At 35.2% G+C, this 12,078-nt stretch overlaps 4 protein-coding genes across 4 annotated transcripts; 2 read left to right on the top strand and 2 right to left on the bottom strand.

The window, feature by feature from the left end:
- Nucleotides 1–56: 56 nt before the first annotated feature.
- On the bottom strand, nucleotides 57–1,767 carry LOC102612236 (protein transport protein Sec61 subunit gamma). The gene is made up of 3 exons (XM_006470014.4): nucleotides 1,600–1,767; nucleotides 1,388–1,504; nucleotides 57–302 (listed from the first exon to the last, which is right to left on the bottom strand). The coding sequence occupies exons 1-2, from the start codon at nucleotides 1,691–1,693 to the stop codon at nucleotides 1,389–1,391; spliced, it is 210 nt and encodes a 69-aa protein (XP_006470077.1). The 5' UTR covers nucleotides 1,694–1,767; the 3' UTR covers nucleotides 57–302; nucleotide 1,388.
- A 327-nt stretch (nucleotides 1,768–2,094) lies between these two features.
- LOC102612534 (uncharacterized) lies at nucleotides 2,095–4,057 on the bottom strand. Its single transcript, XM_006470015.3, has 4 exons — nucleotides 3,779–4,057; nucleotides 3,614–3,678; nucleotides 3,231–3,429; nucleotides 2,095–2,787 (listed from the first exon to the last, which is right to left on the bottom strand). The coding sequence occupies exons 1-4, from the start codon at nucleotides 3,905–3,907 to the stop codon at nucleotides 2,419–2,421; spliced, it is 762 nt and encodes a 253-aa protein (XP_006470078.1). The 5' UTR covers nucleotides 3,908–4,057; the 3' UTR covers nucleotides 2,095–2,418.
- Nucleotides 4,058–7,816: 3,759 nt separating this feature from the next.
- Nucleotides 7,817–9,589, top strand: LOC102612835 (peroxidase 55-like). Its single transcript, XM_006470016.4, has 3 exons — nucleotides 7,817–8,091; nucleotides 8,514–8,705; nucleotides 8,784–9,589. Exons 1-3 carry the CDS (start codon nucleotides 7,876–7,878, stop codon nucleotides 9,354–9,356), a joined length of 981 nt encoding a protein of 326 aa, XP_006470079.1. The 5' UTR covers nucleotides 7,817–7,875; the 3' UTR covers nucleotides 9,357–9,589.
- A 1,866-nt stretch (nucleotides 9,590–11,455) lies between these two features.
- Nucleotides 11,456–12,016, top strand: LOC107175854 (peroxidase 55-like). Its single transcript, XM_015527632.1, has 2 exons — nucleotides 11,456–11,623; nucleotides 11,699–12,016. The coding sequence occupies exons 1-2, from the start codon at nucleotides 11,456–11,458 to the stop codon at nucleotides 12,014–12,016; spliced, it is 486 nt and encodes a 161-aa protein (XP_015383118.1).
- The last annotated feature ends 62 nt before the right edge of the window (nucleotides 12,017–12,078 follow it).

The raw sequence follows: 12,078 nt of genomic DNA, 5'->3' as shown, positions 1-12,078 counted from the left end.
AACAAAAATTGCAGGCTTTCAAGTGGAGCATTTGCAAGTGCTAAAGTAAAGGGGTCTAAAGTAAACAAAATGATTTAACGTAGCAAGTTCCAATCTGTAAGAACAAACTAATTTTCGACAAAAGTAAAATATTTCCGGAGTAAGTCAACTTAAAAGCAAATATAAAGTCTAATTCAAAAAGATTCAAGGCATATTTGAGGTACTGTCTAATAAAATTCTAAACGGGTTAACTCATTCCTTCGTTGAAGGGTGTGAATCAATCTGCTGATAACTTCCATCATCAAAGCCAGCAACTCTGCAGCCTGCAATTTCACAAGGAATTCATTAGTCTTTAATGAATGTATGACAACAGTTAGTATTGCATTCCAAATGCATATTAATCCATAGTCAATAACCAGCAAAATTTGAATTTGATTATGGTCCTCATCCTCTTAATGACTTTTCTTCAGTAGTGTGTCTATGAAGAAAAAAACTATAGATATAATTTCTCAAAGTGCACATAAGCTTCAAAATTCTAGTCAATTAACATCCCACGGTAAGCAACATCACAAGTAGCACATCAATTGCAAAAGCAGTCACTCAGAACATTCAAGATCAATGCACAACTATTGCTAAATTTTGTAGGCAAGTTAAGCACATACAAAAGCATAAAAGAAAATTTTAAAATATACACCAAATATGCTAAAATTCAGCAACAGGGACAAATAAATTTGAAAGAAAGAACCCATGCATCTTCGTGAGACATCAAACCTGCCTGTTGTATATAGTTTGCCCACATTTTATTGGCTGTCGTTCAACATGTTTTGACATTGAATGTACTACATTTACACATTTCTTTATTTCTATTTGCAAATAAGTGGATGCTCGCTATAGGACTACACATAAGTTGCTTGCATTTTCAATCAAAGAACAGAACAACATCCTCCTAGTTTCAACAGTGTCCCAGATGAGAAAAACAAGAACCCTCTGTTTCATTGCAACACCAGCTCAAAAAACCAGAAAAGTAATGCAACGTCTTTGATGTACCAGAATAATCTATACATCTTGAGCCATTTAAACATCCAATCAAAGATGTCACAAATGTGACTGATTTTTTCATCCAAGACTGTATCCTAAAAATAAAATAAAAAAATCCACAAACCGAAAATTCACAAATCATGTAGAAAAAACTGGAGTTCGTAGTCAATGGCTCCTATTAATAAGATTTGAATACATACATAAGATTAGTGAATTATACATTGATGATAAAGATTAATCACCTTAAAAACTAATTCAATATGCATTTCATGTCCAAATTAAACCTAAAGCTTAACTCGCTATCAAATTGTAAACATACACACAAGGCAAGAGAATATTTCAATCATAAATTAAAACAATGGACTTGTACCTTATCCAGATCCAACAATAATATTGTTGATAGGGATGAAGATCAACTTGACGAAGAAACCTACGAATCCCATGACAACGAATCCGATCGCCGTACGGAACGCAACCTTCGTGAATTCTGCGAAATTTCAAAATAAATTGCAAGTCAATATACCGGCAGATTAAATCAGAAAAAAAATAAAACAATAAATTCGAAATTATTATGACATGTACCTTTGCGATCGGGCTTGTGACACCTCTTGACGAGACGCAAGCTGTCTTTTGCGAAATCTCTGAGCGGATCGAAGACGTTGTCGATGGCGTCCATTTTCGTTTTCTCCTTCAATGAAGCGAATTTGTAGATCTATGAATTTAGCGCAACCGGCTGTTGTTAAATAAGCTGCCAAAGATGATGTCAACTATCTTTCCCTATTATTTGACCAAAATACCCTTATTCAGAACGATGTCGTTTCGTTAACTGTTTGAATGCTTCCTCCGATTCTTCAATTTTGTTTTTTGTGGATGAAATTCAAAGACAACCAATTTGAAACCTTCCTTGTTCGGCATCATGTGAAATCAGATTTATGATATGATTTCAAAACTTTGCAATGATTGAGCATTATATCCCAGATCATGTGGCGTATGAGTAATATTTTTTTAGTTAATCAAAACATTCACGGAATATCATTTGAAATTACTTACATCACTATTCAAAAGGAAGAATTAACATCAAGCGAAAAACAAGATTTCTTTCAAAGAATAACATAGAAATATATTAATAAAATGATCATCACTACATTAACATTTTTAATTCATAGGTAATAATATATGATCAATAAAATAAGAAAAGTGGGCTTCGAAACAAGTTGTCAGCTAGTCGGAAGTGATTCAACTCCAAGGGTCGATGGGAAATTTCAAGGGATGCACCATCTTTCGGCAACTCATAATCTGTTCAAAGCTCATTGCAGTCTGCACAAGACATGAGAATTGGTACTGCAGGAAAATACTGAAGCATGTGTAGTGGTCCAGATTCAATCAGCGTATGCATGCTGGCTATCTTTTTGTTTGCATTGAGGTGGAGTCTGGTTTTCTTTCGCGTTGAACAGCTCGAGGGACAAGGGTCAAGCCACGAGTGTGGCGACGACCAAAGCTAACAGACGAAGGAGTGGAGTCCGAAGTGCTTAATTTAGAGACAGCAGAAACAAGACCATTGATGGTTTCATCTTCTACTTCCATCGAACTTGAAGCTTCCTTCTTTTGTAAAGCTTGTTTACGTTGGTTCTTCTGTCTCTGTTTCTTGGATGGGTGGGCCTTTTTGAAGAACTCAAATGAAGTAGGGAACTTGTGCTTGTCCACCAGATGCTGTTGCCGACTTTTGTAGTTCTTGAACTTCAACCCACAGCCTTCAACCAAGCATTCATACTGTTACACACAAACATGCAGCAATATGTTGTATCTCAAATAAAATCAAGAAGACAAAACTCAAGCAGATGCCGACAGACTCGAACCACAAAATGAGTATTATTCATAGATCTAGCCAATTAAGATCATTGATTCGGGTTCTAAGAATCAGTAATCACGTTATTAACAGAAAGGCCATCTATTCTAGCAAAAGCTATCAGTAAAATAGATGGTCATATCTGTGGAATTTCTCAAGTAATGCACAAACAAGTTCAAGTCAGAAATGCCAAATGATGTAGGATAAAAAGGAAATGTGACTTGTTATAGAAACTTGAAACTGCACAAAGTACCATTTCTTAGCAACCGAAAAGATTCCGCCATGTTTTAAATCCACAATAAAAAATAACCATACACGATTTAGTCATTGCTTCACGACACAAACTTAAGTGGACAAAAAAAATTACCATGGGATAGCCACGTGCAACCTTTGCCTGAAAGAAAGAATCATGAGCTTCGGATACATGTATGCTCAGCAAACGCGATGTTGGATAAACTCTGCAACACACAGAACAGGATGCAGTATGCCGGGCATTGTAATGATCTTCAAACTCCTCTAAAGATCTCAATCGTGCATTACAACCAACAATAGGACAGCAGACTCGCCTGTTCAAGCATCAATTAAGGACAATTTGAATAAACTCGTAAAGAGACACATTTATAAACCTTGATTCTTAATCAAACATCCAATTTCTGGATAATAATGAATAATAAGATCCATAACCTAACACAAGAAACACACACAAAAAAAGAAAAAAAAGGTTAAACTATTACAAGTAAGTAATAGTACCTGCCATCCTCGGTTACCATATTCTCAAGTTGGTACTTTTCATCTTCACTGAAATCCAAAGCAACCTGTAAATTGAAAAAAATATATATATCAAATGATTATTACTTAGAAAAAAAAGATAAGAAAAAATGCCTCGAATAAAAAAAGAAAGTGGGGAAAGAGGACCTGTTTAGCGAGAAGTTCGCGTTCAATGTTGCCGGAAGCAAAGAAGGGAGAATCGGGGCGAAAACGACGACGAACCGAAGCCCAGTGCGGGAACTCTGATTCGAAGTTTGCGTCTAGAACCATCGCCATGAATTATCGATATCGATTTTGAGTTTTCAGCTTTCGGTTCGTTTTCGTTTCGTTGTTTCTGGTGAATTCAATTTTGAACTTGTCTAGCGGTTGTGGAGAAGAGAGTGGAAGCGAGGAAAGGAATAGTGTTGTTTCGGGGAGCAGTTCGGATTTGAATCTAAAATGAAGGTTGGGTTTTGCTATTGTGCCCTTTACTGGCCCAAGAATGCTAAGATTTATGGCCCAAAGCTTGGGCCCCAAACCATGTCATGGGTTGTTTTGTGTCTTTCAAGTAAGTTTCTGGTTTGTCTTTGGTATTTATTTTTTGTTTATAATGTTATATTTTTCTTTTGATTTTATCGATAAAAATTAAAATCACAACCGGCAGCCACTACCGGTGATAGTCAACAGCAAGTAATTTATTATTTTCATTTAAGTAACGTTTGATACCATTAAAATTCTTGTTATTGGCTGCATGGGATAGGATAAATATCCCCACAAAGAGCGAAGGCTTAGGGGTGGATGCTGGGGGGACAGTAACCGACCCGATTTGAAAATTTTGGGTTCGAGACTTCAACTCGATTGGATTGAATTATGACCAGCTCAAGTCAAACTTACTCCAATCCAAAATACCATGCACACACAAATCATCTGTGACACAAATTTTCGATCAGATTCGAATTATATCCAAGTTGGAATGGATCGAATTACAAGTTTAGATTATTTTTCCCAACTCAATTAATTTAAAAACCCGATCGAGTTAATCTGAACCTAAATTTACCCACCCTAAATGGGTGTGAGCTAGCATTGATAAAATTTTCTAAATTTTGATCAAGATTTGAGATCCTAGCCCATTTGGGTCATGATTCGAGATAAAATTTTGTCCCAATTTACTATACATGTTGAAATTTAAAATGTTTGAAAATCTCAATCGAGATCTCGACTGACTCGAAATTTAAGTTTTTAGAAAAGTATGATAATTCAATTTAAGGAATTATATCTCTAATATGTTGATCATATGTGTATGACAACTCGTTTCAATAAATTATATATGTGTGTGTCGTCACAAGCGTATGACATGTTAGTTATAAGTATATGAAATATTGTTTGTGATAAAATTTATAACGTATGATAGAAAACTCACGTTATCTGAGACAATTTGAAATTCCGATCGAAAAGGAATTTAAACATATTTTTGTCCAAATTTAAGTTAAATTTACTATTTGCAACAAAACCAAGATCGGCAAATTTTGACTAGTCCCATCCTATTACCAACCCTAGTGCGAGCTAGTGGAGTAAAGAATGGTCAAGGTCAAACTTATGGCTGAGTTTGGCTTGTTCAACAAGCATTGATTGTTTTTGCTGTGTAGTCTGGTCCAGGTTTGTGCAGCCTACCAAACACGCCCCGAGGATGTGCAAAGCATGCGGTATTAAAGATTGAATTTGGTTGGCAATGTTTTTAATCTTAGACGTGGCGAGGTAGGGTTTGTTCGGGCAAATTCAATCGCCCAGAATATAGTATGCAATTATCACTAAAGTTTATATTAATGTACCTTCCCTATAAGAAACATTCCTGATTCAAAGATTATGTTATGTCATTAAATATCCAAATTTAAAAGTGAATGACCCAACTTCTGTTTGGAGTGAAACGAAGGTTAATTTTTTTAATGGGTAGTTTAAAATTATAACTTCTAAAGAATTTTGAAGATCGTATCATATGGTTGTCCCATATGATGATGTTTCAATATATTTAACTTTTTCCAATACATTGAAAATTCAACTTTACTTCTTAATTATTTAAACATATTCCATATTAACATCAAAGGGTACCATTTAAAATCTGTAAATTAAAGCTTAACAACCACAATCAAAAGGTTGAAAATTGAGATAGTGGTGCGATGATTTGGCCTTTTACAACAAGGAAAAAAGAAGGGTCAAAGGTAAATATTTCTATATCAAAGTTGTCAATGGGTGCAACACTTCTCATTTTGGGCCCCAAATTTATCCTCTATATAGCATATGTTCGTATGGTGGTGTGATGTTCTAGATGAATCCACGTTATGGGGTCGGACCAGATCAGCTAAGAGCTAGATTAGATATTACAGATGCGACGGCTATTGAAAGAGTATAAATTTAATTTGTGCGTGGCATGAGATTGGGGGTGCATGTTTATTGAAAGCAAAAAGAAATTAAAAGAAAAATAGAAAAGGTGTGCGTGGGTCTATTTTGTAAAATCTCCACTATTCTTCCATTCTCTTAGAGATTTGGTTAATTATTTTTAATTTTTTTTGAGAAGTAATTATTTTTAATTAGTTTCATTTGATTGATCATTTAAATTCGGATATTTGAAAGATAAAGAGGTTAATAAATAGAAGATTTTTATGTTCGAATTATCCTCTCACAAAATGACAATCTTTAAAATACATTCTAAATTATTATAAAGTTTAACTACTTTCATTTTATTAAGAAGATAAAAAAAATCATCAGCTGACCTAATTTTTTTTCTTTATCTTGTGCACAAAAATAGAGATAAGTTGAAATTTATAATAAGTTGAAGGTATTTTTAATGATTGTCAGTTTCATGAAAGGGTGATTCAAAATTTATCCTAAATAAAATAAAATAAAAGCAAGAGGCAAGTATATATATGTATCTTTCTGGGTATGCACATACATCTGGCCACGTAATGCTAATCTTACTTCACTCTTCTAACTAATCGTTATAAACAAGTGTTAAAAAAATGAAGACAGATAGATTTCGAACCTCTATAAAATTTTCAACACCTAAAAGAAAACAGTTTTTTTGAACATAATTGTGATTGGCGAGAGTTTGTTGGCCAAGGTGATTGGCTCCGTGTCAAATAAGAAAATCAAACAAAATTACATCACGTTTCATACGTGTAGTGAAGATGAAAGCTTCGTTCTAACGGCTCTGAATACAATTATAATAATCAAGATTAACAAAGTCTAATTAGGGGATATTGACACATATTTCTAATTAATTTTTACAAGAATTGGCAATATTGGCTCAGTCTATCAAAGTACACAAGTGGGTTTTGCTTATTTCCTAGAATTGCAATTACCATATGGGAAAACATTTATCTTTGCACGCCTAATGCATTTTTTGGCCATAAAAAAGGCAAAATTAGCAATGGTTGCTAAGCATATTCCAATGTGAAATGTCCAGTACTGGATTTAAATTTGTTTTTTTATCGTCGTTTTCATTTCTTCGTATGCAAGCAATCAGGTGAATTTGGATGTGCGTAATCCATCTAAGAAAATGCCCTTAATATATATATATATATATAACCACCATTTCAACAGACAAATAACGTTGATTTTCCTTGCACTTGCTAATGCTATTCAAGAAATGGTCTTTAAATTTGACTTGCAAGATTCAATCAGATAAACTTGTCAGGTTATTAATTATGGCTACTTGCATTGCCCATAGAATAGAGAAAATTAATTTATCACCTCCTCCAACTTGTTTTCACAGTAACATAAACAGAAACACTTATGTATGTATACAGCATAATCACAAGTTAATTATTACCAAGCTGAGATATATAATCAGTAGCGCGTGGCTATATCTTAGTGGGTGGTCGGTTTTGAAAGACAATGAGTGCTAATATACAACAAGAAGATAAATTGTGAAAGCTGTGACGGATCATTCTCAAGTGGGGTGTGTTCAATTTTTTTTTGTAAAAAGTTATTAACTGTTTACTGGACGGAAAAGTGTGGACGTGTGCATTAGGGAAGTGTTCATGATTCAATGGGTTGAAGTTAATACCAAAAGTATTGCGTTCATATAGACCAAGCAAAGAAGGCAGCCTGTATAGCATATTATAAATATTATCTTTGTCAAGCTTGTCACGTTTCTGTTTTTTTCCACATTCATTTATTTTTTTTCTCTATATAAGTAAGACTCATTAGTAGCCTAACCAAAGATACACAAAGAAGAAATTAATGAAGTTGCATGCCAATAGCTAGAGATGGAAATGGGAGTAATGAGAGAGATGATGGTGTTTTTGTTTACAATTCTTTTGATTATGCAGAGAGGCGATGGGCAATTGGTAGAAAATTTCTACTCGTCAACTTGTCCTAATGTTGAATCCATTGTGAACAGAGTGGTGTCAACAAAGTTTAGCCAAACGTTCATCACCGTTCCGGCAACTCTCCGGCTCTTTTTCCACGACTGCTTCATCGTGGTAACTCATTATAACTAGCGTTTATCAAATACTAGATGATCATAAGGTTATATTTTCTGGTTTATAGCAGAAGCAATGTTGTTGTTGTTGGTTTTTTTTTTTTTTTTTAGCAATTAATTTTTAGTAGACGGGTCGTTATTGGAGGCTATCACACGTTATAGCTTAGACAAGAACAATTACCAAACCATTTTGACTTGAGAACATAATAGCGAATGGCTTAACATGGAGTTAACAGATTCAAGTACCACAAGCTTGGTCTATATCATTTGACAACTCATAGTACAATATAAAGTGGTGGCATGGAAAGAAGAATAGAAAGATGCACACACGTGTTTGACTAGGGTGGCATCTCTTATGGCTTAGGCTACTGTGATAATTAGCGTGGATTACAATAATTGGCAACTGAGTTGTTTCTTTGACAGGGATGTGATGCCTCGGTCCTGATTCAATCCCCAAATGGGGACGCGGAGAAGGATGCCCCAGACAACCTTTCCCTTGCAGGAGACGGATTTGACACTGTTGTTCAGGCTAAGCAAGCTGTGGAAGCACAGTGCCCCGGCGTAGTCTCTTGCGCAGACATCTTAGCTATTGCTGCAAGGGATGTTGTAGTTCTGGTAATAAGCATCATTATTAACTAGCAACCACTATGTTTCCCACTTTGTGAAGTTAAATTTAATCCGATCAATATGCAGGCTGGAGGTGCTTCATTCAGCGTAGAATTGGGAAGACGCGATGGCCTTGTATCTAGAGCCTCAAGTGTGAAGGGAAATTTGCCAGAACCAACATTCAATCTTGATGAACTCAACCAAATGTTTGCCAAACACGGCCTCAGCCAAATTGACATGATTGCACTCTCAGGAGCTCACACTTTAGGCTTCTCTCATTGCGACCGCTTTGCAAACCGCATCTACTCATTCTCTTCATCATCTCCTGTCGATCCTTCATTGGATCCAGCTTATGCCCAGCAGTTAATGCAAGCCTGTCCGCGAAATGTTGACCCCCAAATTGCCATCAACATGGATCCTGTAACCCCACGAACATTTGACAATATGTACTACCAGAATCTAGTGGCGGGGAAGGGCTTGTTTACTTCGGATCAAGTGCTATTCACTGATGCATCATCTCAGCCTACTGTGAAGGACTTTGCTAGAAACCCTCTTGACTTTAATGCAGCATTTGCCACAGCTATGAGAAAGCTTGGCAGAGTTGGGGTTAAAACCGGAAACCAAGGAGAAATACGAAGAGACTGCACAGCATTTAATTAGTTAATCTGCATAAGTTAAAAGGTGTGAATAAATAATAAGCCTTCGGCTGTGGAATAATTTTCTTGAAAGGAGAATAATTCATTTCTTTTACTAGTTCAAGGTCTTCGTAATCTTTGTGATTGTGTCCACGCTCATTTATTTTGGCTAAAAAAATGTAATATTCCAATCTTCCTTGAAAGATATTACGCTTTTCTGTCAGACATTAATTACTTGAATGAAAAAAACTTCTGTAATGGCACGTTTTTTGTGATTCTTTCTGATTGTGTGGTGGCTTCAACGTCCCACCATTGAAAAGAAAATTTCTTATGGCTTTCTGTTGCCAATCTGTATTGGATTTCGCTGTTTCGGAAACCATGTTTGCTAATTTTTAGTAAGCAATCTTATGAAACGATACAACAATTGGATTCCAAAATTTGTTTTCTCGTCATTTTCATCATTAAAATGAATAACAGGCCAATCAACTCTTGATGAATTTATGGGAAATTATCTGCCGTTTACTCGTTTTTTTCTAATTTTTTAAAAAATATACAATTCTTTTTTTGTTTTTTTACTGAAATCTACCTAAAATTACATTTCTTTTCACTCGTCCACTTTCGTTTGGAGACCGTTAAGAAAACTAACGGAATATTGTGTAAATGACTTTTTTACCCTCAAATGTAAAAAATAAATTATCCACCGACTACATTTTTTTTCGTATTTTTTTAAAAATACACAATTCTTAATTTTTTTTTTGTGAACTCCACTTGAAATTATATTGTTTTGCACTTGTCCACCACTGTCGTTGTGAAATAACAATTTTACCTTTATGATGTCAGCAAAGTTCTAACGGTGTTATAACGAGAGTGGACCAATGAAAAAAAATGTTAACTTCAAGTGGAACGCTGCAAAAAAAAAAAGATTTGTATATTTTTTAAAAAGGGTAAAAAAACAGGTGGTCGGTAGATAATTTTCCTAAATTTATCTATTCAATTTATACACCAATACATTGAAATTTGGAAGTAAGCCCTTCAAATTTTCAAATATGCAAGTGAAGCCAGTAACCAAGGAAGAATAAGCAGAGATCGCACAGCCTTTAATTGATTAATTTGCACAGGTGAAATGGTCTGAATAAGAAGCATTTGGTTGTGAAATAATTTCCTTCAAAGGAGGATAACTGATTTCTTTTTTCACATATTCAAGCTTTCTCTTATCTTTGCGGTTATGTCAAAGCAAGTCTCATTTGTTTAGGGAAAAAAATGTAACATTCCAATCTTCATTAAACTGGATAAGTGTTTTTGTCAGCTATAAAATAATTGAATGGACAGAATTTCTGTAATTGCATTGTTTCGTGATTCTTGCCCATTGCTATTAGGGTTGAAATCTTGGTAAATTTGTGAATACTGCCTACTATTAAGTGTGAAAGTGCACAGTGGATTCTATGTCTCCCCATTGAAACCGTGTTTGCTAATTTATACTAACTTATTTCGTGAAATGATAGGTTTACTTGGTTCCATCCAAGGTAATTTCTAATTTGTTTCTTGTGTCAGTTCCATCCAGCTCTTTCCCATTTATAAGGCACAATCAGGTTCTATAGTATCTACAAAGACAAACACACCTCAGATAAAGGAAAAAATGAAGGTCTTGAGAGGTTTAAGTCTGTTAATTGTTCTGAATCTGATAATTGTTGGCATGGGAGATGGGCAAATACTAGAAAACTTCTACACTGCCGCTTGTCCCCACCATAGTAAAGCAGGTTGTCTGCCAAAAACACTTCTATAATCCCTGCAACCATTTCGAATATTTTTCCACGGCTGCTTCGTTAACGTGTGTGTGTGTGTGTATATATATATATATATATGATGGCTAAATGCTTTTCCATTTCTAGTTGCTTGAAGTAGATTGATTAGTATTTCCAATGATTTTGCATGTAATTTGATGTGTCCTAGTGTAACAGATTGTTCTTTTATCAGAGTTAATTCAGTATGTCTTAAATTTCGCTAAGCTTTCAGATTAAGCCAATGTCAGGGGAATCCATTTCCAGGGTCTTCAAATGATTTGTTTCTCCAGAATTGCTCTAATGGTTGACCTAGCTCTAATTGCAGGGTTGCTACACCTCAATAATGATTAATCAAAAAGAAGCAGAGAGGCTTGCTGAGGAGAATCTCTCGCTTCCACCATTTTGTTTTGACATTTTAATCAAAAGAAATCAAGCAGTGGAAGCGGCATGCCCTGGCATAGTCTCATGTGCACACAAATTGGCTATTGCTGCCAGAGATGCTGTAGTTCTGGTAAGATTTTCAGAAACCAAAATGCACTTCAGTTTTCAAGCAAGAACTAATATTTCTTGTTGTGTTTGATTTCAGGCTAATGGACCTTCATTCAATGTAGAATTGGGATGTCGTGATGGCCTGAACTCCGATAGGTCTCATGTTCCTGAGAATATCCCGGATCCTCCCTTTGATCTCACCCAACTTAACCCCAATTTCGCCAGAAAAAACCTTAAACAATTCAACATAATTGCCTCTCAGGAGCACAGACTATGGGCATATCTAATTGCACCCACTTTAAATAGCGTATTAAATAATACTCTCCGAACATTTAGCTCATCCACTGTGAAACAAGTCAACCACAACAAATGTTGTATTTCATTTGTGAATGATCGTGATCTTCAGCATTGGTAAAAGAATCCAGTACAGCAGCAAATTAACTAGTACCCACTTCTGGTTAAAAGTGACTGAAAGTC

The sequence above is a fragment of the Citrus sinensis genome, chromosome 2 (assembly GCF_022201045.2).
Source record: "Citrus sinensis cultivar Valencia sweet orange chromosome 2, DVS_A1.0, whole genome shotgun sequence".
Classification (NCBI taxonomy): domain Eukaryota; kingdom Viridiplantae; phylum Streptophyta; class Magnoliopsida; order Sapindales; family Rutaceae; genus Citrus; species Citrus sinensis.
The sequence above is the reverse complement of the archived record's forward strand: the minus strand, read 5'-3'. Positions and strand labels throughout refer to the sequence as shown.